Source organism: Numenius arquata, chromosome 7 (assembly GCF_964106895.1).
Source record: "Numenius arquata chromosome 7, bNumArq3.hap1.1, whole genome shotgun sequence".
In the NCBI taxonomy this organism is placed as follows: domain Eukaryota; kingdom Metazoa; phylum Chordata; class Aves; order Charadriiformes; family Scolopacidae; genus Numenius; species Numenius arquata.
Genome location: NC_133582.1, coordinates 14,058,237 through 14,084,284, shown reverse-complemented (window position 1 = coordinate 14,084,284; position 26,048 = coordinate 14,058,237). Strand labels below are relative to the sequence as shown.

At 37.1% G+C, this 26,048-nt stretch overlaps 1 protein-coding gene across 1 annotated transcript in view; it reads left to right on the top strand.

The window, feature by feature from the left end:
- ATG5 (autophagy related 5) overlaps nt 1-25,227 on the top strand; it is a 71,684-nt gene extending 46,457 nt beyond the window's left edge. Inside the window, exon 8 of the mRNA XM_074150401.1 lies at nt 22,880-25,227. Coding sequence (XP_074006502.1) covers nt 22,880-23,016 — 137 coding nt within the window. The 3' untranslated portion in view covers nt 23,017-25,227. The remainder of the gene's footprint in view (nt 1-22,879) is intronic.
- Nucleotides 25,228-26,048: the final 821 nt, after the last annotated feature.

Genomic DNA, 26,048 nt, shown 5'->3' with positions numbered 1-26,048 from the left:
ACCATATTTAAGTACTTAAGGGTAAGGATCCTACAGACACAAGGATGATGCATTTTGACTTGGAAGGCAGGCCAGAGCACAAATTAAATGAAAGAAATTCAAAAAGCATTTCTGCAAAAGTTATTCCAGGATATAATGGATGATAATTTCTATGTGGATTTGCTAAAGCTGCAGGTGGGGAATGTGCTAATTACTGTCTTTATTAAAAAGCGTGAATGTTACGTAATTTTGTCTGAGTACCAGTGACTTGATGCTTCCCATTAGTAGGCCATCTTTTCAGATGTTGACAAATACACCAACCTTTAATAGCAGAATAGAAATGTGCTGTGCTAAACGCTTTCTTCATTTTTGTTAAAGGCCAAAACAAACCCTGTCCTGTTTACTCAGTGGAGGCAAAAAACAGTGATTACTTGGAAGAAAAGAAACTGAAATAGGTACTATCCTTATATTTAGGAGCAATTTGAAATTTGGTGGAAGGTTTTCCATGTACTGGAATATACTTCTTTGTTCCTCTATAAATCTGCTTAAATTTGGCCTAGATTTGATCCTTAAGATTCTACTGAGCAACTTGCAAACTTAGAATTTAATAAATTTGATCCTTCACGTGGGTGTGAGCTATCTAGGATTCAGCAGAATTTCTCCTATAATGCAGCTTTGTATTGTTGTGTTGTTCAATCGCTCCTTTTACATCCTGAGCGTTCTCCTCCTCTTCTGGTAGGTAACAGAAGGAAAGCTCTCTGAGCAAAATGCAGAAAATAAAATGAACTCTTGAGGAGGTATGGGGGTAGACTGATACACGGAGCCAGTGGAGGGGGAGGCAGACTGAATGAGTAATTTGGAAGAAAATGACAGATCTGGGAGTCATTAAGTGTGATGGAGAGAGCGACTATAAACAGTGTGGCAGGATGAAAGAGATTGGAGCAAGAGCCAAAAACTGACCTAACAGCTGCGAACACCTGGACAGAGTAAGCGGGATAGGAGATGATATAAGGATGAGGGAGAAAAAGAAGGATCATAGACTGAGATTGCATGTGGATCATAGGCTGAGATTGTGCAAGGCATCTCTGAAAGAATGGGAGTGGAAGTCCTACTGGTAAATTCATTCCGATGGTCTGGACACCTGTTTGGAGAAACAAATTGAATCAAAAGTTGAAAAGGGCAGTTTGCACTGGCAGAACAAGAAGATGCTGGTGGATAGGTGGTCAGGTGGAGCTGGAAAGAGTCAGCTAAGAGACTGGGGAAAACTTGTTCAGGATTTGCTGTACAAGTAGACTGCACCCCAGAGAGGAATATGAAGTAGAAAATTAAGCGTGGCAACACGGAGAGAAAAAAAGACCTACGAGATAGATCAGGAAGAAGCAGAACTAGGACAAAATGGAGGGATGATAGAGAAAGGATCAGACTTAGAGAAAATGACCTGAAAAGATGGATGCCCATGACAGCAGTGATTCTTACTGCTGAGAAACATGCACAGGTAAGAGGCGTGAAGGGCGGCACTGGTTTAGGCTTGACTGCTTCAGTTCATCATACTCTGTTCATTGATGATTCAACTAAGCCAATAAGTGAACTTTGATTATTCTCTTGCTTGGCTTAATCTACTCATCTTATGCACTATGCAGACGTAATGTGCACCATGTTAAGTGTTCATGCTCTAATACAACTTCAGGCTCTTAAAAAACCCCCGCTAACTCCCCAGACTGCATAGTGCCACTATTGAGTTTTGCCTATAGAAATGTTAGCATCCCTAACAAGGACCTACTTCTCCCTTTTCCAGCAAGTGGACTATACTCCTGAGACTGCAGAACCTCAGCACACTTGTGCTGCTGAAGTCTCCACGAAACCTACTCAGTCAACTCATTTTCTGCTTCACTGAGAATTTACTAAGCTTCCTCTGTCAGTAGATGCTCCATCAGCTCAAAATACAGAGGAGATTGTAGAGTTGAGTGTTTCTATCCATTATATGGACATACGAGAATTCTATTCGCAAGTATTTTTTGGAAACTTGGGAAACTGCATAAATGTTTTGCTTCTGTAGAAGTTTTGTCCATTTGAAGTTGAATACTTGAAATTTAGGAGGTCTCAGAGTTGTAGACTGCCTGTACAATCTTAATTTCCATACATATGCACACTGATCATTATACAGCTTAATAATCACTCTCCACCTCTCATCTTCCTTTGTTTTCTGTGAGACTTTTGTCTTCCTGCACAGCCTGGACATGTTTTTAGTGTTAGGGCTGTGTAGTGAAAAATCATTGTCCCAATTGTTGAAATGATGGATGGGGAATGAATGTACTTCAGGAAGTAGTATAATTTAGACAGCTGAATACTGCCTTTGGGAATTGAATTCAGTTCTTTCCCCCCTAGGGAATTCATTCGTATGTGATACTAAGCAAGCCGAGTGGTAGAAAACCACCCATTTTAATAGAGAGCAGCACCAGAAAAATACAGTAATCAATGTGAGTGCTCTGCTGAACAGCTTGCTTGCTTGTACCTGGAATCAGCGAGAGCTCTGAGACTTTGGGTGTGCAAACACCAGGCACTCCTCTGAAGTCAAGTTCTAGGCCTCTCATTACTCCTCTCCTCTCCCACCCTCCAAAAAATGGATGCTTCTGGTCATAATATCTCTTTGACTTCAGTGTGTGATCTATAAAATGATGATAATACAGTCTCTTTCCACAGGAAAATCTTGATGAAACAGTTTCTGAAAGAAAAATAGCATGTGGTCAAGACTATATTTCATTATATTAAAAATTGTCCTCTGGACCTTTTTTGGTATCTTCTAATTTTTGTTCTTGTAAACATATAAGTTTTGTCTTAATCTACAATTTATTTTTATTCTGGTCAAGGCATGAAAATAATGTTGTAACCAAACAGAATACGTTATCAAACGTATATTAGAAAATGACGGGAAACTTTTCTATATTTGGATTTTCAGATTTTTTCAGTGTTAACAAAGCTTACATCTACTTAATTTTTCTGAACAAAGGAAAAAAATTAGTATCTCATCAGATATGCTTAAAGACATAATAGATATTGGTGAAGCAAGTTGTTTTCAACCTTTTTCACTCCTGTTTTCTTACTCTCTTTAAAAGTAATTTAAATATTTTTCCAAGACTATTTTCTAAACCCTCTCTTGAGTGAATTAAAGCATTGGTGACATTAGCTGCTTTTTTTTTTTTTTTGTCAATGCAACACAACCAATACGAGCTTCTCTTTCTTTCTGTTTTTCTCCATCTGTTGAACTTTTTTTTTTTTTTCCTTTTTCCTCTATGGTTTTCTCTTTTCCAATGACTTTTCATTCAACTGGAAGCTTCATGCTAATTGTGGTGATTGCTTGTCTATGGTGACATCCGTAACTGAGCTCTGTGCCGTGGGAACACGGAGAATATATGATTTTCAGACTCTGCATTTGCAGCCGTATATGTGAGCTGTTCCTGCTGCCAGATACTTTGGGACCACCACAAGAAGAGGGAGGGAAGGGTTTCAAGAACCACCCACAGTGTCTATATGTCTTTGCTTTAGGAAACATGGATATAATTAAGTCTCTCTTTTAACTGTGCTGAGAAAAAATATGTCAATGAAAAAATATATATGTGGATTGAATGTGTACATTGATTACCAACTGTTGAAAGCACAATGTAAAGAACATTGTCAGAAGTAGAACAGGTTGAATGGTGACAGTAAAACACTGATAGTGAAAATGGTCTTTGTAAAGTATTGTGTCAATATTACTTTGGACTGTTACAGACTGTGGGTAACTGTTTAGATACTGTGTTTTGTTTAAATTAGCTTATGAAACTATTTATTCAAGGCTTTTATTGTTTGTTGAAGTGCTCTAAAAAATAAAATTTTGAGCAGTTATTATCCCAACCCATACTTCCCTGTCTCTCCTCAAACTGGTTCCTTTTTTCAGTTACCTATATATTATCCTGCTTAATGAACACTGTACAGTGCTTACCTTTCTGGGTTGCTAAATAGTTTCACCTCCTTAAACTGTTCATCAGAGGAAAACTGATGGATAAAAGTTAAAGGCTTTTTGTCATGGGCATTGTTAGACCAAAGGAAAGAGTGGCTTCTACTTACAATCCATCCTTTAACTCTTCAGATTGCAAGGCGTGCTAGTTTGATCTTTTTTTTAGTCCTTAATGACTGCAGTGGAATTGTCACAGAGAATGTAGCAGTTTGGAACCCATTTGTCAAAACGCGTATCGGGCAATTTATACATGGCAAGTAATGATCAGAAAGTGTGAGGAAAAGCAGTACTTCAAATTAGAACAAGCACTAAGAAGCCAGTGTAGTTCTTAAAACTCTTAGCAATTACATTAATTATCTTGACTGTAAAGGATACCCTGTTCCTCTAGAAAAACAAGGAGGTTGGCTACCTTTATTAGTAGCAAACATCTTTAAGAATAGTAGTGTTGAGAGAACCTTCAGAGAAGATGCTTTTTTTTCACCTTACAGTACTCCTACTGCAGTACCGTACAGTATTGTCTTCCAGAAGACTAGGTTAGAACTGATCTAATATAACCCTCTCTAATTTTCTGTCTAAATGAGCATTGAGACAGCAAGTGTGTAAAATGAGGTATTTTCTCATTAGCAGAGTAGTTTTGGGTTTTTTTCTTGGTGCCTATTTAGCTGCTTCACAGGCAGCAGTTGTGGTTATGTGGCAACAGAAATAGTAAGACCAAGTCATCACAGAAAGTGTATCACCTTGCGTTTACTATTGATGTGTTTAATTTGATTTTTTTTTTTTCCTTTGTTCTGATCCTCCTGTGTTGGCATGAAGCTTGGGAAGCAGCGAAGTCATCCTTGTCATGTTTGATAAATACTAAAATTAATATTCTCAAACACAAACTAATCAGTAATCACTTCCTCTGTATTGCAGCTTACTCTTATCTTTCTTTAAGGCATGTTATTTGTTTTTTCATTAATGCAATAAAAAATTATAATTTATCAGTTACGCAGTAGTTCATAAATGAAAGACACCTCAACCTGAAATTTTACTGTGGGTAAGCCTATGCTGTGTATTAGTGCACTTTATTTACTATATTTTCATAATTATTGTTTACTTAAATTCATCTAAAGGCTGAAAACAATTAAAAAAACTTGGGAGTTCTGTGGTTGTATAGATAATACTTAGCTTGCTATTGCTGACCTCCTAGAGTTACTGGGAATCCGTACTAGATGTGCAATTTCATTTCAGTTTTGAATCTTTTAAAGTAAAACTTTGCAAGCTCTGCAGTTTGAGCATATCAAACTGTGTTTAGTTCTCAGTTGTGATCATCTCCTGTTGAGGGAGATGGGTGCTTGGTTTTGTTTTTATGTTTGTTTCTTCCTAGGTGTTTGTACTTAAAACCGAAGCAAGCCAGTCATTTAGGTTTTGGTCAATGTTTAATTATTTCTGATTTTGATCCCAGCATCATGGAAGAGGCACTTACTTTTAGTTCTTTTTTCAACTTGTGTTGACCCATCTTATTTTCTTTCATGTCAATGTACCTACAGCTGTTTCCTTTCTTTTTCCTCCATCATGTCGCTTCAATACCTCTATTCTAGTTATACCTAACTCTTGCTATCCTTGGTTACTCTTTTAATATCTGATTTTGCATCCTTTAAAATGGACTCTTCTACTTTGACTAAGCTCACCATAATTTATATAGCTATTTTTGTAGTTTTTCAAACCTTAGTTAATTTCCTAATAGAGACTGATCTATATCTTCAGGGAAATAGTTAATCATTATCACTTCTGCTTTTGTTCTTTCTTCTTGCTTTCCATCCTTTCGTCCAGCGGTGTTCCATTATCTATCCTTCAGTTTCCTTGAGTTTCCCAACAATTTTTTGTGCCATCGTATATGAAAATCAAAAATATTTAGATACCTAGGGACCATGTCTCCCTATGAACATTCTTCATTTTCCCAGTTTAGATCTCTCGGTTTTCAGATGTCATCCAAGAAGACTAATGTCCTGGTTACTCAGGGAAGACCAGAATAAAATTGTCCACTGGTCCCCCTTTTCGTTCAGCATTTTACACTCCTGAAATTGGACAAAGATCCTTTCCAGCCAACAGTCCAAAGTCCTAGTTTTACTTCTCATAGACTGTGCATCGTGTAGTTTTGAATCTGAGCTCATGACAGATGTCTCTTTTTATTTTAATATGAAACACCCATTCATGAGGACTCCGGGGTTAGAATCAAATTATTCTGATTATTCATGCTACAGCTTGTAAACTCGTTGTCTGATCTTTTTTTCCTATGCTTGTGGATGCCACTTGCACAGACAAAAGTTGATCCTTTAATTGGACAGTTCTTGTGTGGTAAAGTGGAATTGTCAGCAGTAGTTCCACTTCCAGAAAATTAGGCTGCCTTTTAAATAACTTGAGAGTTATTACTATTTGTGAGAAGATTTAGTGTATTATGGAGGAACAGGCTAAGATGAAGTTTGATACTGCCTGTGGTCTCTTAGACTGCATGGTTATAGTTTCTGTCCAGGTAAGGAAGAGAAGATGTTAAGACCATGTTGTGGCCTGCAAAGATAGCATAAGGTCAGATAGCTGATATGGTACTTATGGGTATTCTTCCCAAAACTGCTGAATAAGGAAATTAGTTATCTGTGCCCGAATGAGATAACACCATTGCTATTTTCCCCTACTGTCTAATAACCTCTGTCTTGCTGAGATTAGGTAGATTGTTGCTGTAAGCAGGTAGCCTAATGTCATTTATGACAGATAAATAAAATTGTTATCTATCTGTTGCTGCTAGAGAACTCATGCTGCATTTCCCCATGGTTTTATGCATCTGATGATAGGTGTTCCTGTTGCCAATTAAGGGGCCTTTGTTTCCAGAAGTAGCGATACCAGTTAGGAACTTCAGAGTTTATCAAATTTGAAAAAACCCATGAGAATAATTCACAGCAATTAAAAAAAACAAACAAAAAAAACTGTTTAGTAGACATTTATGAGGTTCCTGTAAAAGAATGTCCTAATATTGTAAACAGTTCATTTAGAAATGGTGACTCATCTTATTGGGAGAAGGGGATGAACACACCATGAACTTGCATAACTGCAGAGCAGCAACTGCAGGAGGAAACAGCGTCGAGTTCAACAGAATGCTTTGAAGAGGCGAAGGGTTAAAATGATAGAAAACGGAGTTGTTCTGGGGGAGCGAAAGACTTTTTTCCTATTCCACACCAGAAATTTAAGACATTGTGCATAATGCAAAGATAAAAATTGTATAATGCAGAAGGAAACAGTTGTCTTTCACTGCTGTCATGTCTAAACAATTCTGGATACAATTTTCATTTGCCAGTGTTGTTGAAGTCTTCATAAAACTTGTTTTGATTTTTGTCTCATGCTTCCTTGAAGACTCAAATGGTAAACATTTGGACATAATGACGCAAACAGTAGGCTATCAATCAATCCCAGTTTTCACAGCATTGTTGTTCATTCAGAAAAGCTGTGTGAACTGACCTCTTTCTACAGCAGTGTCATTAGTTCTTTCAGAAATAAAACAAGGATCAAAAAGACTTCCAGGATTTTTCTCTTAAGACTTGCTGTACAGAATGATTTTGTAAAATTAGGGACCAGCTGTTTTCAATTAAGTCTCAGCTTTTTTTAATGTATATTGTATGAGAGACTACATATTAACTGTTTTTGTTCTCCTCCAGTTTTCTAAGCATTGACTTCCAGTAAATTAGTCAAACAGAAAATTGAATTTAGATTAGATTTGCTGTGTAAGCTCTGGATTTTGATGCAAGTGACAAATAGTGCAATAGAAGGAAGTAAAATGTGTGCAGTGTGTATGTCTTTGGATTGACATGAAATATAACTGGGCTTGCTCTGTCTGAGGTCAGAATTAGCTGGACCTGGGGTTTACTGTGGGAGCTGCAGCACAGCACCATCCCAGTCTTTGCTGTTCCACTGGTGAGCAAACTCAGGAAGCTTTTGTTCCCCGTGTCTAGCTAGTAAGTCTGACTGCCTGTGCTCTCTGCAGGCTGGTCTCAGCTTTTCAGTGCTGTGGAGGTACAGTGTTGAAATACTTTTCCAGGCCACCTAAATTTAGAAATTTAACTAGCCCTAGTCAGTTTTAGGCAGCTTATTAGCCATGCTTTCATCCCGCATGGATATGACAGTATTGTGAAGGGTTAAAGGTCTTGTAGTGTGCAGGCACATTAAAAGATAATTAAAAGCTCACCAGGGCTATGAATTCTAGTCCACTGTCTTCTCTACTGTGAGAGTCATCTTGTGGTCTGAAGTTCAGTTTAGACCTGCTACTTAAGTTTTTCCACCTTCCTTGTGTCCTTGACTCAGTGGTGCTCTCCTTGTTAGAGGAGGTCATCGTGTACATCTCCTTTCGGGTGTGAGTCATTATTTGTGCCTGTTATCTTTTCCTAACTGGGCCATCTGCTTGGATTATCATTCTGCAGTTGCCTTTCATCTGTCTGACTTCCAACTTTTTGATTTTATTTTTGTTTACACCCACACACACCTACCTACCCCAGTTGCTTTTTTTTTTTTTTTTAAATTGAAGTGGAAATACTTTTTTTTTTTCTGTGTTAAAACTGCATGCCTTTTGATTTAGTAGCTCTTTTTGATCAAAAGAGGTAGAAGTCCAGAAGTTGCCTGGAGATTATAGAATTAATAATCATGACTACATAATTAATATAGAATTAGTTTGTCATGACTACACAGGTGCAAATAATCTGAGAGTTATTTGGAATCTGGGGGTGCTGGTCAACAGCAGGCTCAATATGAGTCAGCAGTGTGCCTTGGTAGCCAAGAGGGGAACCCACATCCTGGGGTGCATCAAACCCAGCATAACCAGCCAGTCAAAAGATGTGATTATCCCGCTGTATTCAGTGGTGGTACGGACTCACCTTGAGTTCTGTTTGCGGTTCTGGGCCCCACAATTTTAGAAGGATGTGAAGGTACTCTAATGTGTCCAGAGGAGGGCAACAAAGCTGGTGACAGGGCTGGGAGGAATGTCTTGTGAGGAGCAGTTGAGGACTTTGGGCTTGTCTAGTTTGGAGTTTGGTTGCTGAGGGGTGACCTCATTGGTCTGCTCTCTGCAGCTTCCTGAGGTTGGGAAGTGGAGAGGGAGGTCCTGAGCTCTTCTCTCTGGTATCCAGTGATAGGATGCATGGGAATGGCTCAAAGCTACACCAGGGGAGGTTCAGACTGGACATTAGGAAGTATTTTTTCCCCAAGAAGGTGGTCAAACACTGGAACAGGCTTCCTAGTGAAGTGATTGATGCCCCAGGGCTGTCAGTGTTTAAGACACGTTTGGACAATGCCCTTAACAACATGCTTTAACTTCTGGTCAGCCCTGAATGGGTCAGGCAGTTGGACTAGATGATCATTGTAGGTCCTTTCCAATTGAAATATTCTATTGTAATCTAGTTTTTCCTCTTCCATCCAGCAACTTTCCCAATATCATGAAGAGTAATGTGCTTTTTATTTGTGACTTAGAAGTGGTTTCTGGTGGTTCTGAAGTGGTTCTGAATTACCCCCATTCAAAAGGGTAGAATGTAGGAATAGGTACAGCAAATAGGGAAATAATGCTGTTTCTCGTACAAGACTGGAAATTTGTTCAGCTACAGCTAAAATTGTTCTGTCGGCCACCCAATAAGTTTTATTGGTATCAGGCTCCAGACTATTCTCTTTAAATTTGTCAGAAGGCCAATGACTTTATTCAGGCACAACGAAGTTTTTTAAGTCTTTTATTAACAGTAATAGTTTGAAATGGAGAAAGTAAAATCCTCCACAGAGCAAAATAACTTTTTCAAAATTCAGCTTACTCAGTTTGGAAATCACAAGCCAGCACTTCTAGAATTCTCTGCAGAAGAGGGGGGATTTTTCATCCTAGAGCAGTCTGCTTCATGGGCTGCAGTAGAGCATCAACGTCCTACCCCCAAATCCCTGATGGAATGGTACAGATCTGACAATCTAGGCAGTCAAGAAAAGATTGTGGAAAACTACTAGAAATTGGGCAAGGTTTCTGTTACTAATCTGCCATGCATATGAGTTTTAAGAAAACTGTTGGAATCAAAGCATCTTGACAAATTGCTTTGGTTGTGGTGAACTTTCAGTTTTAAAAGGAATATTTTCTTTGTGTCTTAGGAGGAGACGTCAGGTTCTTTATGTACTGTACGGACATTGCAGTATGTTCCCACAGAATTTATCGTTAGACAAAAGATGAGTGAAGAGAGACAAAAAGGAAGGAGAAATTAGAGGCACAGAGGGGTGATGTGGCTTGCACCTGGTCACACAGAGGTCAGTAGCAGAATTAAGAATTTGATTTTTTTGAATCCTGATCTAAATCAGTCTGTCTCACCCCAAGGAGGTCACAGAGGTCACTCAGTATGACTGAGCCATCAAAAAAGTCACAAAAAAACCCAAAACAAACCTTTCTCCTAGTTTCTCATGTATCCTTGCTCAGAGAAGCAAGCATATTGGCAACAATTAAAGTACACAAAGTATACAGACTTACAGGATAGTTTTTAAGGTTAGTTTCATAGAAAATGTGAGTGCTCCAAAATTCCTTTTTATCAGTAGGGTTCATCATCCTGTTAATGTTCATATGCTACATACACAGCACTGCTGACTTTAGTGCTGTAACTGGAGACCTTAGTGGATCTACCAAAGGTTTCAGGAGACAGCAGTAAACCTCTGTGAAGGCTTGCAACGTGAAGTTCTCAACCAGGACACTGCAGTGCACAAACAGATTTTGACATTGTGATGTTAGTGTTTTTATTTATACTAGTAAACGAAAGAGGTCTAGAACATGTGTTGTTTGTGCTGTATGATTATTAGCAGTTCTCTGGCATAATTTTGGTTTACACCAATTAATACTCTCCCAGAAAATTGGAGCATTGTTCACGGATTACCAGTCTGGGGGCTGTGCTCAATAAGTGATAAGGAGGGGGAGATAATTTAGCTTGAATACGCGTGAGCTGTTCTCTGGCAGTTGCCCTGTGGTCCAGAGAGTGGGTTCTGGTCTATTTTATGAGCTACATCTATACCTTTAAATTAGGTGTATGTACTGTATCTTTGGGGGGGCGAGGGGGGACTAAGTAAAATCATTCCAATCTTCCTTCTCTCTTGCGGTCATCTTCTACTCTGCCTTGATGCATGTAGCTATAACCTGATTTTCCCAGGAGATAAACATCTTACAGGCCTAAAAAGAAGAGAACCTGCAAAACTAAAGGACCTACAGAAAATAATTAGGAGAAAAGTAGCAGCCTTACCAATAATGTAAAGCAGAGTAACCCACTAATAAATGCTATTTACTGTATCCTCTCTTCTCTAAGGGTTCAGCAGCTCTTGTACAATAGTAGTTGTCCCCTTCTTGAATATCTCATTTTAATCAGAGATTTTGCTAGCTTCACAGTCAGTGGATAAATTGTACATCTTATTTAGCACCTGTAGCAATTTGGAGAATATTTGTAAGAAAATAGAGGTAAAACTTTTCCTTATTCAGGGGCTTGGCTGTACATGCACAGAGGTGCTATAGTCATTGAAGATTTGAATGCCTCTTGTGCTCCTTGCCCTTTTTCTTGATGGTGTCATCACCACACTTGCAATGGCAAAATGCGGTGGGTGTCTACACTTTGGGAAACTTCACTAAGTCCAGTATCTTAATGCAAAGTGTTACTCACTGGCAATTTAAGCAAAGAAGCCAGATATATGGACCAGATACACAAACAGATGCCGTTCTGCTACTTTTGATGTTGGGGGATCAGTATCCTCAGATGGGAGTGTGGTTACAAAACCAGCTCTCTTTAAAATTGCAAACTAATGCAGCAAATGAGCTGTAACTCATTTCAGAGCTATGTACCTGAAGTGTTTTGTCCACATAGCTAATGATTTCCAGTAATATTACTAATTAATTAATGATGCTGACTTAGCAAATTCTGTTTGCAAATGCTGTATGTATGTGTTGTAAGTTTTATCTACTTTTTTGATCTGCTTTTCTGCTGTAAGTGGGGAAAAAACTTTCTGAACTCTAAAAAAAATTACTAGTCAAATTCTCTTTAAAAATGAAGATTATATGATAGTCGAACAACTTTGAAGCTAACTTGATATTTTGGAATAGAAAAATTAAAATTAACTTTAGATTAAAATTTACTTCCAATCTTAACTCTGAACAGGTAGCTGTTTGGGGGGAGTATTTCTTTTTTATTTTTTTAAAGTTAGTGTTCAGTGTAAAGAGCCCTTCAGGTATTCCAGTTCTCCCTTACCCACACTTTCCTGAATTTTTCAATTCTTTAATTCTTTCAGTTTACTGTGTTAGAGATCTCTAAATACTTTAATCTACTAGGTGTTCGAAAGAACTTACAGTACATGTACAGAAAAAGATATTTCATGTGTGCAAACTCTATTGCCTTCTCATTAAAGAATTTATTTTTCAATGAGTAAGGGCCCGGAAGAAGCTAATGTAAGTATTTTAGCAAGGGTTTGTATTTCTCTGATAAACAGCACTCCCCTTCTGTTTGTGATCACAGGATGAAAGCTCGCTAAGCTTGTATATGTACATTTTTACTGCTACATCATGTAGTGTGCTCTTAAGATTGAGATCTCATTCCCCAGGAAGCATTTCTGTCTAAGATTAATTGCCCTTTTAAAATCAGTGTTTGATGTATTCCTTTGGCTATATCCTGACTCACTTTAACCCTCTTTGACCTGACCCCGCTGACTATTACCGCCATGGCTGACGCAGAAATCCTTCAGCTTGATGTATGCAGTACAGACTTGAGCCTGTGGTTTTTCACATCGATGGATTCAATTAGCCAAGTTTTTACTGATCAACTTAGCAGAGGTTGAAGAATTTGTCAGACATGGAACAAAACTGTCTGTACTTTGAGGTTAATTGAATAGCCCATCTCTATTTTCATGTATTGTTTGCTTGTGAAGTTGTTTACTTCATTAAACATCATAATAATATTGCTGGAAGTAGCATTTTAAAAGAAACCAAACCCAGTTTATTTTTCTCCAGTTAAATGAGGGAAGGTACAAAACATGAAATAGCAGCCACTAAGCCTTTGATCTGTATACATCGCTTACCACTTCTCAGGCAAATGTTTTTAGACTGTAATTATGTTTGAATGTCCTCTTTTGAATTTGATTTATTAAGCTGGGCAGATAAGCTAACAATTAGCATTATGGATTGATGAAAACAAGTAAACTTGCTGGTCTTTTCTGTATTGACAATGACTTTGCAGCAACAGTTATCCTTCTTTGCTTTGCCTTGCTAGGGATGGTTCATCATTTGATTAGCTGAAAAGTTCATTATAAAAGATGGACGGCCATTGGAATTGAAGAATATTTACAGGCATGATGTGAATTATAGTAACTTAAAAATGAAGTAAAATAGAGGTTGAAAGTTCAAGAATGCCATTAAAAACCTTTAAGTATGAATGTGTGTATGCATAGGGAATATATAATATGATTGTATAGAGAATTTGCGATTTAATTGCTTGGCATAATCGTGTTTTGAAAACAACGACATTATAAAAGTTATAAACGGTTAGCATCAAGAGGTCTTTTACAGCAAATTGATTTGCTTTATGCCAATCTTTACAGAGAAAAATCTTTATCAAATGTTTCATTTTTTTTCAAGAACCATATTGATCACATTTAGCTCCCTGGCTGTAAACAGAGATAGCCTTGATTTCTGAAGGTCAGTTGTATGCTGTTTAGAGGGAAGGGAAATCTCATATCTAATTAAGGGCATATTGCAGGAAAGGGTTAACATATTGTAAGTCAAGATGTCTGCTGTTTAAAAAAAAAAAGAAAAAAGCTACACAACTCCTAAAAGTGATTTAACTGTCCCTCAACAATAGAAAACATACCATGGATGAGCTGGGCTCAATTTGTTATGCATTCAAGTGCTTATCTTTTAATGCACACCTTGCCTGTTCCTTGTATATACAAATGTATAGTGTGCTTGCTTGTTATATGGAACAGCAGCATGATTTCTGTTGAACTTTGCCACATATGCATAGCCAAACTTAAACAAATTGCAGAAAATTGTTTTATAAGCTTCATAGAATCATAGAATTGCCAAGATTGGAAGGAACCTTTAAGATCATCGAGTCCAACCTTCAACCTAACACTGACAAAAACCATCACTAAATGATATCTCGAAGCACTACGACTACCCATCTTTTAAATGGCTCCAGGGATGGTGACTCAACCACTTCCCTGGGCAGCCTGTTCCAATGCTTAATAACCCCTTCAGTGTCAAAATTTTTCTTAATATCCAATCTAAACCTCCCCTGGCACAACTTGAGCGGTTGCTAATTCCAGTCTTCTGTAAACCAGCACAGGTTTATTGCTGGTTCAGGGCTGAGGCTAGGGCATTGATGCTCAAGAAGCGATGTAAAAATATTTCCTGGGAGTTTCATCTTATAAAATTTCTTTTTTTTTTTTTTTCTGCCTGAAGCGAGATTTTTGATGGGAAGCATCTCAGGTTCAGTCATTGTAAGGTCTTCTAAAACTCTTTAAGAAAAGTATTTTAGGGTTCTGTCATAAATTAGTTTGGGACCTGTTATAACAACCCCATTAAAAAGTGTCTATGAAATATACAAGAATAAAAAGAAAAAAAAAATCTACTTTCACTTTGGGGATAGAGAAAGCTAGGACTGTGCTGGAATATAATCTAGGGAATCTAATCATACTAAGAACTGTGACGAAGACACTTTTTTCCTCTCCTTTAAGTCACAAATATCTAAACTCAGATAGGAGATGTTTATGCCACAAGAAGATCATGTAGAGATCAGACATCTGGCCTGTGTCAAAACTGTGTAAAGCAATGCAGCAGTAATTAAAGCCAAATCAGTGAATATGGACTTCATGAGAGTTGCAAAGGAGGAGTACTTGAGATATCTTGCCTGGAGTTATTCTTTTGTAGTCAAGTACTCTGTAGGAGCAGACTTCACTGAGGTTGATACAGGTCTAGTCCTATCATAGCATTTTGGACTGAAAAACAGTGGTTCTTATGAGTGGCTCTGTAAGATGACATCAAGGTGCTGTAAGGGTGAAATTGAGACATGATATGAATGACAAAACACTCCAGGATGGAGAGAGACTTATGTTTTGAAGTATTTATTTTGGAGAAGAATTAAAAAAAATCCAAATAACGAGTTAGAAAAGATAGGTTAAGCACTCTTGTTCTATTAAGCACTTCTTGTTCTGTTATCTGCAAGGGGTTGGTCAGTAAACCTATTAAAATTAAGATTATTTTAACAAAAGATTTTTAATCAAAATGGAAAGTTGTGGATTTTATTTACTATTAGTTGTCTTCGAGGCCAGGAACTTGCCACAGTTAAAAGCTGCCTAGGATATTTGTGTGGATATCAAGAATATCCAGAGCTGAGAACATATATTTAGGAAAACTATGACCTTCAGTTTGAGCAATTGATCTTGTGTCACTACCAATGGTTAAAATGAGAGATATTCTTATGTTGCTGCTAGTTAACCAGATGTACTTAATTGTTTATTTATATTCAAGTAGGGCAGTTGGATTATATGCAGGAACTGAAGTTCTTGTTCTCCAAACCACATCATCTTGTGTTAAGAACAATGTTTGTTCCAGATACAGAACTATTTTGAGGAACATGGCTTGTTCTGACTGCGGTATTGACTATATATTTCTGTGTGCGAGTTCTTTACCTGAAGTCAGCATCGGTGGCTTTCCCTGGGGCTGGCAGGATATGTAGGCAGGAAGGAAAAGTCAGTCCTGCGCTTTTGGGTCACATATCAGACTCTAAATTTTTGAGGTCAGAGGAATCTTTTGTTGTGGCTGAGCTATTTTAGAGTCAGCTTTGCAGAATTTCTTGTGTTTTCTTGCTCTTGGTCAGAGGATACTGAACAGCGCATCTTGCTGACTGTGATCCAGTATATCATCTGTGTTTCTGTTTAAACTGATAATTATTCCAAGTTAGGGGAGAGGAAGGGAACAAAGATATTGGTAGTTCACATGCAATTAAAGTGATGTGAAAAGTATGTTAAGATTGCTATGGAAAATGAGTCACTTCTGGCAGTGGAGCTTACTACTGTGACATTCAGGGTCCTTTTTGCAATAGGGTGGAATTCACAGAAAAGTGAGGAAAACCTGGGATATGATGGCTGAAATAGGCTAGTGTGAAGCTTCTGAAAGCTCATACTAAGATTTTATTTCTGTTTTAACTCAAAAACCCCTGCTCAATAGAATGTGTAGTAACCGTAGACCTTGAAGCTATCCTTTCTTAAATATGAAATGTTTTGTATCAGTAAAGAGAACTGAAGTGTTCACTGTCTCAAGTACTTGTGCTGAGTTCATTCAAAGAGCAAGTGATTATTTGGGCAAGAGATTTGACCAAGCTCAACTTTTTGCATATGCACTTCCCATAAAATTGCAGAGATATTGACCACCTGTTAGTACTCAGCTGAATAGGTAAGATTTTTTTAATATACGAGTTTGTTTTTCTATTTGAGTCCTTTATATTGAGCTCATCATTACTGTGGAATCTGAACGTCTTGTCATATTTCTGTACTTTGGTCGCTATTACACATACACATGCCAGAAACTGATTGCAGAAATGTTCCAGTTGGATTTGAATTTATGAATGGAAAAGCCTGAATTAATGTTTTAATTTCTAATTTTTAGACAAAAAAAAAAAAGATAGATACTTAAGAAAAGCAAAGTGTGAATATTTGTTTTATAGATGGGTTGAATTCATTCTGTAGCTAAGTTTGCTCACTGAGCAAAGAAATATTTTGCCATAAATTTAAAAAGATATGGCATCTGGCTAAAGTAAATATTACAAAATTGGTGTTAAAATGTTGATAAATACTCCTTAGCTTAATTATTTTGAAGTTTATGGATATTTTATGAGCACATGATTTTTGTACCACACAACAAAAATAATTGCAAAGCTTGTTTTGGTTTTTTTGGGTTTTTTTTTGTAAATGGTAGCCAGTCATAGTCGATTTTAATATCAGACATTGGAGTTGTTTTCAGTTTTAGACAGGTTGCTGTTGAAGAACTAGATGCTATTGATGCATTTCAGTGCTAGCAGTTGAGAGATCCCTGAATCAAATTGAACCACTACTGACAGTATTGAGGTTTGGGGGTTTTTAGAGATGTTACCTACTTAGAAGTGCAAAAAGTGAAGTACATTGATGAAGTGCTTGTTTATTTATATTCTACTACTGTTGCAGAAGCCCCTGGAGTACTTCTTTAGACCATGAAGCTCGTGAGGGGCTGTCTCTTCTCTGTATGCCCTAGTATTTCCAACCTGAGGTGCCTAGAGAGGGGAAGGATAATTTCAGCCACTGTTCAGTTCTTTCTCACCACCTGTGGTTACAGGTTAGAACACAGTCTTTGAATTTGCTTGCTAATATAGTGTAGTCTTTTGCAAATAATTGTGCATAGTTTCATATGCGATCCTCTAGACCAGAAGTCTAGCATTTAAGAAGGAAAATTTCACCTTTGCTTGACAGGAACTTAGCCCCACCCAGCTTTGACTTTAGGTTTTAAAAATTGAGTCAGCAATATCTGTGAGTAATGAACTTAGTGGCTGCGTCTACACATGAAGCACATTACTGAAAGCCACGTATCTGTAAGTAATTTCCTAAGAGATCCTAAAGAGGTAGATGAAGATCTTCCCAGTGAAGGTGTTGATGTGTCTGTTCAGATTCAGAGATGCCCAAGGCACCAGCTGCTGAGCACACGCTGTCAAGGAGTGCTCTGGCTGCTTCAAAGCACGTGAACCTAACAGCATGTTCTCCTGCCTGGTAATGGGAGGAGCAGGAGAGGTGGAAGGGGAAGGTGGCCCCACCACAGCCACAAAAGGAGAACTCTGCTCCTTGTGACGCTGACCCAAGATGAGTTTTCCTACAGTGTGATATAATCTATTGTCAGGAATACCTTTAGTATCATCTAATTCAGAACATATGATGTATTCTGAAGACAAGCAAGCAAATGTTTATGGCCCACTTCACAGCTGGAAAAGCTGAAAACTAGTTCTGTTACATTATTCATAAGGTTGCTATTGCATTACGCTTTCCATAGTTATATTTACACTTTTTAGTATCCTTGTTCAACAGAGTCCTGTGGCCTTGTATCATGCAAGAAGTGCATTGTTTGCTCCTAGTTTGGATCACAGGGTTCTGTTTCCTTTTTAGGGTTTCGAAGCCAATTTTCTAAGTGGTGCTGCCCTGAATAAGAAGCTGTGGTTTCTGCGTTGTCTGTTTTGATGACTATAGGCAGGTTCTGGGACTTGCTATGCAGAGGACTTGTATTCAAGAGGATTCTAATTGAAGTACTCCAGGGAAATTTTTGCTAAATCCTGAATATCTTATGTTGTCTATCAGTGAAAGAATTTAAGCCAGCTAAACTGCCCTGACAGGTGATTGCTAGGGGCCACAAATCAGAAGAGAGGTATTTTATCCCACTGAGGAATTTTAAGTGGTGCATCACAGATGGAGTCTGGCTAGAGAAGGTGATCTTATATAGGTGAAAGGGAGGTTGTAGCTGCGACATTGGTGAGCATTGTGGTGCTAATCTGAGTGAGAAATGGTTGAAATGTGTACCTTTGCCAGAAGTAGTGTCTTCTCACTGTTCTGCTCTTAGGCACTTAAATCTATCTCAAAAACAATCTTTTCTTCACCCTCCATCTTTAATGATTCCTTTCTAAATAAAAAGATAATTCCATAGAAAAATGTATTTAGATTGCATCAGGAGTATGTGTAACAATCTGATGCTGAATAAGCTAATTAATTTGTTTCCTAATATTGAGTGGTTTGCTTTGCAAGCAATAATTTATGTCGCTACAGGAAATAGAAAAACTTACTACATGGTACCGTGACATTGCATATCTTCCTAGCTTCTCTGACGACTACAGATTTTCTCTTCTTTGTCCTTTCTCTGTCTCTCACTGATGCTTGAGCATTGAGGGTTTTTAGAGGAAGCTTGGGATTGGCAACAGCAAATATTGTTGTAGTTAGTGCATTCTCCTTAAACAAGGGAGAGTGGGCTCAAGCTGCCTCAGGTTGAGAAGGGCTTTGAGCCACTTCCTCAGACTCTGAGATGGAACAGCCACTTCCTTCCTTTATCTCTTGCTTCCTTCCAGCAGATGCCTATCTGAAAAAGAGAGTTCTTTGCCAATACTTTCTTTGGCTGGATCAAGGCGGTTTCCTGATCAGGAACACTGAGGCACCTTATAGATGATAGAGAAGACCTCTTCTTAAACCCTTCACTTCAGAGCTGCCTATTTCTCTCCATTTTTTGTACAGAGTTGGAAAGCTCTTCTGACTTTACATGGCATGAATTATCAGCCTGGGTCAGGTACCTACTTTAAGTGTTGCAGCCTTTCGGTTAGTGTCTAAATTAAGTGATCTGAAATGTCTCAAAAATGTCTTAGAACACAACATGTAAGCACAGTCTGCCTTCTGAAGATGGAATATTGTTAAATTTTACCAAAAAGCTTTATAATCTGTGCTTATCACTTGCCGCTAGTGGCTTTTGGGGGCTACAGTGCCTTCTGTATTTGTGGATTTCCAACAGGAAAGCAAAGAAAAATGATTTAATCCTGGGACATCCACTCTGACAGGAGATGACTTAATTGGTCTTGGGGCTTTTTTTTTTTTTTTTTTTAAATGCCAAAACAGTATTTAATATTTGTGCATCACTTCAGTAATACAAAAATACTTTGATTTTAAGTAAATAGTTACTATGCTCAAACATTATAAAAACTTCCTACGGAACATATATTGCTATGCTTTTATTTTTCTGATATTTCCACTTTATCTTCTTCCAGAGATTAATATGCAACAAGTACAATAAACCGTCTTTCGGTCATATGATAGCTAACATGTAACTCAATTCTATCATGATTTTAAAAGGGAAAAAAAAAAGTCATTGAGGTGACTGGAAAATTTGATCTTGATTTTGAGGAAATCCTACTTTTTACTACATAACTGAATATGGTAAAATAGGTATTGACAGTAATGATATTACCAGGTCTGGACCCCATCTACTACAGGTGAGCAGTTATTTGCCCTAATTTTTGTAAGCATGATCCAATGACATGGCATTAATCTTCTATGTAATTAAGTCATTTAAATCTTACACCACTCATTTAAATATATGTTGTGTCTAAAAGAACTTTTTGTTGTCATAGAATATGATGTGTCAAGATGCATAAAAAATAAGCTACAACTCTCTTAAGACTATTAACAGTAATGGAAGGAAAAATATTACGTAAATCTATTCTATCTATAAACCAGGCAGATGAAGCTTTCATGATAGCTAGCAAATCATCCAGAACCCAGATCACAGTGGTAATGGTGGATACCAATTAGACAGCTGTTGAGAAAACAAGAATATTTTCCAGTAATTTTTTTAGTGTATTTGCTGTTGGCAGCTTTTTACTACGTAAAGCAGAGGAGCCATCTATAGGAGAGAGAGACTCTGTATGTGATTCAATATGAGGAAGTTACTGAAATCATGAAAGTTGAGGAAAGTTTGGGTAAATGTGACTTAAGTGAGAGTTTATGGTCCCTGGTAACAAAAGGAGGGAAGAATGCTGAAGTAAAAACAATGGATTTTGTGAAAGAAGAGTACAGTAAATACAGAATTGGTAGATAAGATCTCTTTAGTCAAGCCGCAAGGGGAAAAGGAATTAAGGAGAAGTGATGCTTTGTCAGAGATAATACGGAGGCACAAACAATGCTAATGCAGAGATTTAGACTTTAATTAAACCGTAAATTCTTGGTTGAACTCTGAGACTTTCTTAGTTTGTTGAGGAACAGAATAAAAGATCTGTATGAGAAAGGGACAAAGTTGGGTAGAGGGCAGGGAACCGGGACACTCAGATTAACTGCATTTCATTTTTAAGCAAGAGGTATCGAGTTAGTACACACATGCACGCAAATCCACAAATGTTCTGTCACACAGTAAAAGAAGAGTCAAAGAAAGTGTTTATCATTTATAAGCCTTTCCTCCAATGACATGAAAATGATAATGAGGCTCTAAAGCTTTTAATTTATTTTTGTACAAGTTTTTGCAAAGAAGAGTGAGCTATGTATAGGTGGCTAGCACAGTACTAATGCCGAAACAGCGTTCTGCCATCTGTGTTTGCCAGTTAGTTCTTCCTGGAAATCAAATATTATGAAATGTAAATAAATGTCGCCAACTCTGTAGCCAATTTATGGCATACCATAGATAGATTTTAATTTGGTAATGTTAAATACATACTTATATTGGGAGTTACTTTAATATTAAAGATATTTAGATGTTTCCTAACTTCTCAGTATAAAAACTTGCTTTCCAAGATCTTTTCTTTTGGAGTTTATGCTCTTGACAATGTTTCAGCCCAGTAAATACCTGCTTTTCTTGGAAATACCAGAAGTTTATTTTTAAATTGTGTTCTGCATTTTTCTGGCCTGTCTGCAATAAAACCAGAAACCAGCAATTGTTTATGCTTAATTTAGTGTGATAAATCTGTATATTATGCCATTTAGAGAATCAAGCTTTATATATTTAATCAAGAATTTGTATGGAATATGAGTCCAGATGTAGGCAACATGTAACTAATGTATAATGCTTCATTTTAGGCAAACATAACTGCTTCTGCAGGAAGAATTATTACTAGCATAAAGTCAACAGCATATTCAAGGATGATTCTTCCTCATCTAATTTAGTCTGTGCTGGCATAGATACCCGCTTATAATACAAACTTCTTCAGGCAGCTGTCAAATCATGTCGGTTACCAAAACAATAAGATGTTATCTATGCTATAAAATAGGAATTATGCCACAACTGGGGGAGCTGAATGAAAGAGACAGTCATGGTACCTTCACTTCTAGATTCTGCTCTCCTCCGTGCAACTCTCGGGCAGCACGTGGTTTGTTCTGTAGTATAGGCAGTTGGAGGGGGGTGGCTAAAATGCCAGTTGGAGAAGGCAGTGATATTTTTGAGCACTGACTGTGGATTTCACTGTGGTAGGTCCATGTGAGAATGCCAGAGTATGGTATAAAAACAGTGAAACTTCACTGCCTACTTTTTTTTTCCCGTAACCATTATTTGGAGCATATTTCAGATGCTCTTCTCATCTCAAGGCTCTGAAATAAATTTTCATTTTTTGTTTTTTTTAGTTCATTTCATGACAGTTATGTCAGTTGCTTTAGCTGGTTCCCATCATTTGAATCAAAGGATCAAAGTACTTGCATCCTCCGGGACAAGTATAAATAAAAAGAATTGAAATATTCTTAGAAAATATTCTTGTCATACTGGGAATCATTTGCTAACTTTTCCAAGAGATGAAACTAAGTGAGAAAAAGCTGATGCCAACTCAGCCTTCTGAGTAACTGAAATATTGCTAGAGACTTCAGTAAATTATTCTTAGCAAAACAAAATTACTTCAAGAATATTACATCTGTTATACGTGTGACATATATCGCACATAGTCCAGCTCTTTCAGAGTATTAAGAACACAACTTTATTAGTAAGTTTTAGGAAGCTCAACATCTTAAGCATGGTCTGTGTAAAATTCATATGGCTTATGGCCGGTGAGATGGATATGCCATAACTGTGTTGACACCGAGCTGTGATCACTGTAGGAAAAAAAACCTTGCAGCTAATAAAGAAGAGTGGCACTTTCATTAAGTTTCATTTTAACCCTTTTTTTTTTTTTTCTTGGAATTAATTTTAACTCAAAGTTTCTGTTTTAGACGATAGAAACCTCAGCTTTCTCTATACCAATGTTTCCTGCTTTTCATTCTGTTAAATGTTAAACTCTGTAACACCAATTAAATCTACCGTAAATTAACTATAAGTAAATGTTTAATCTTCCTGTGAACTTTGAATGGTATACTAGTGGTTTCTCTTTTTCTTTGAATTAGATGGAGAGCAGAAGACTCAAGTGATGATTCATGGAATTGAGCCAATGCTGGAAACACCCCTACAGTGGCTAAGCGAACATATGAGCTATCCGGATAATTTTCTCCACATCAGTATCATTCCCCGACCTACTGATTGAAACTCAGCTATGTCGGTATGAGGATCATTCTCGAGCTGGAATTATAAAGGCATGTCAACTTCTTGCTTCTGTCAGTCCTGATGGAGGCAGCCTGACCAGAAAAAAAAACCCCAACAAAAACCGAAACAAAACAAGAAGTCCTCACTGCTGCAAGCCAAACAGGAAGAGAGATCCTATCATCAGATAAGGGCAATTGGGCTGATCTTATTTTGCATCACCGCTGCTTTTCTTCACCGCTGTAATTAAATCAGTTGCGATATGAAAGAATTTACAGGACCTCTGCAAGTCTGCTGTTTTCTTGTAAAATATAATGAAGCTGAAACTGTCAGCCAAAGAGCAAATGGAAATATGTCACTCGATTGTATTTCTGATTAACAAATAAACAGGGCTGTTTCCTAAAGCGGTAGTGTTTCAACTTTGAGAGTGGAAACATTGGTTTAATTTTCTAGAAAGTTAGACACTGAGAGATTCAGTTACCAATAGCTTTCTGTAAAAGATCAAATTACTGTAAACCCATCTTTCCTTAATGAGAAGTTCATGTTTACAGTATGTGTATTGGTATGCAAATGATCTTTTAACTTTGATAATAAGCAGTGAGAGATTTTAAAGTAAACCGTGAGCATGTTTTGTCATTTAAAAACATGCACAACTTAATAATTTACAAATACTTTCGATTTGTATGCTGTCACTGAATACTACAGTATGTTTATTATTCAAACCAGTTTTCATAGACTAGCAATGATGTAGGATAATTTGTCTCAGGATTTGTCACAGCATTTCTTTGTGCTCATCTAAATTTTTTTTCCTGTAAGAATATTTTCTTAATTTAGTTTAAAAAGGTTTGTTTTTTTTTTTTTTTAAAAAAAAGTAAACGGATGTTGCAAACTATTGTATCCTGCTGTTTATTCCCATAGACTAGAAAACAGTTAAATCATAGAATGATGAACAGATGTATTGCTTTTTAATAATTTTGAATTTTGGAAGGCTGAAGCTTTTCCAAGTTAATACTTCCTTCCATCTGAGTTTAGTTTTCTACTGTGGTCCCTGAGCAATCAGTCTGAAATTTGGAAGCTTCTAATCTCATTGCACAGATATTTTTTTTTTCCTGAGTTTAGCAGATGTATTTTTAGGTTACTGGATTGCTTTGGTTTCCAAATGTTTGTTACCATTGCAGCTGCTACTAGGACTCTACCATTTTTTGTGTTACGCTGAATTCATCAAACAGTGTGCCATATTGCTTTGTCTGCAGTTTGTGGTTGTTTGTGGCACAAGGCTATGTTTATAGTAGGCATATTATCAAATATGTCAAATATTATCAAATATAAAGAACGCATGACATTTTTCTTCCAAAAATAGTAGCTGCTGAAGTTCCTACTCAAAGTCTTGGCTTGCAAATGTCCTGGTAACTCCCAGTGCTGTTCCCATGCTCCCTTTATGGTAGGATACTTACCTGTATCTGAAAAGGAAGAAAATGAAAATCAATCAAACAAACAAAAACCTCCTTAAGAAGCAAGAGGGGAAGGATCTCCTTGGGTGGGGATAGAATTGAGGCTAAAAAGCCCTAAGGGCAGAAGAAGTCAGTAGAACAAATTAGATCTTGTTTTAAATGTAAATGAAGAAATAGCATTAAGGAAATGGAAGGGAAAAGGTAATAGTGAAATAAACCTATGCTGTATTCTGCGGGTCATGAAGGATTTTTAAAATGAAGCAAACCATGCTGATTTGTGTTTATGCAGAATTGAAATATAATATTCTTATAGTGGGATGATTTGGTTGAGTTATTCTGATTTCCAGTTCTATTTGGAATTTTTGTTACAGTGTTGAATTGGCATTTATAAACGTTCTTAGGTAGACGCATCTAAATATTCTGGAGAATTTCGAAGTCCTGCCAATGGATAAAGCAAATATTTTGTAGAGTCTTCATATTTAAAAAAAAAAAAGTCTTTTGTAGGGACAATTTTTCCATTAATCAGGATAAGAGGCGGTGCACTTAAAAAACTATAAAGATTGTGTTTCCTTTGTTTTAAGGTAAGCTGGAGTAAGTCACTGGCTATTTTAATATATTCTACACCAGCATTTTAAGTATACAACTCTCTTCTCGTGGCCCGTATTTGCTAGTAAGTCCAACTTTTAAGGCCTAGCATGGAACAAAGAAATAGCTTGGCTTTAAAACATAGTCTTTCCTCTTATTTTAACTATTTAAATTTTATTAAAAAATAAAACAAAATTTGAGTCTGTCTTTATTTCCAGCTAAATAGGGATCTTTGTCATGGAGTGACAAAAACATTTAATTAATACTTAAGAAGTAGGAGCTCCTTAAAGAGCTGTTTGGGTGATACATCTAAAGAAAAGCACATCATCACAAAAATGAAGTGGCGTCTTTGCTTTACCTGATTTAAATCACATTTTTGTAGGCTTTTTTTTTACTTAGTGTGTGAATAACAATAGCAACAGAAGGTGGTTGTGGCTTAATTAAATCATTTTCTTCACTTTGAAAAGCTGTTAACTTTGGAAAAAACAGATTTGGTCTAAACTGATAAGAATCTAACACAGTGCTCACTGAATTAATTTCAATGCTAAGGAAAAGTGCCAAATACACACACATGTTCCTCTGCATTTAGAATTTATCTGATAAGCAAGTTAAATAATAAGTTTTTTAAAAGTGCAAAACACAGAGCTTGTTGCTGTCATCACTGTATTTCATGTTGTTTTGTCAATGGCTACCTCCATTTTTGAGTGTTCTGTGAAGAAAATTTTCCAATGATTTCTTTGATAGCACTGGCTGTCAGTACACAAGGTGATGCCCTTTCATTAAGAGCTAGAAATTGTGGGGGTTCTTTGTTTTAAATTGATTTCCATGAATTCTTTAGGGGGGGAGGGAGGGAATAGGAGCATACTAAATAAAATGAATTTGTACTGGTAAAATGAGATTGCCGCTATGGGGCAGAATGTGAACTTGGCATCTGAAGGACTGGTAACCCTGAAAAATGGAGAATGGGAAAAGACGTTGAACTGAATACACAGAGTGGGCG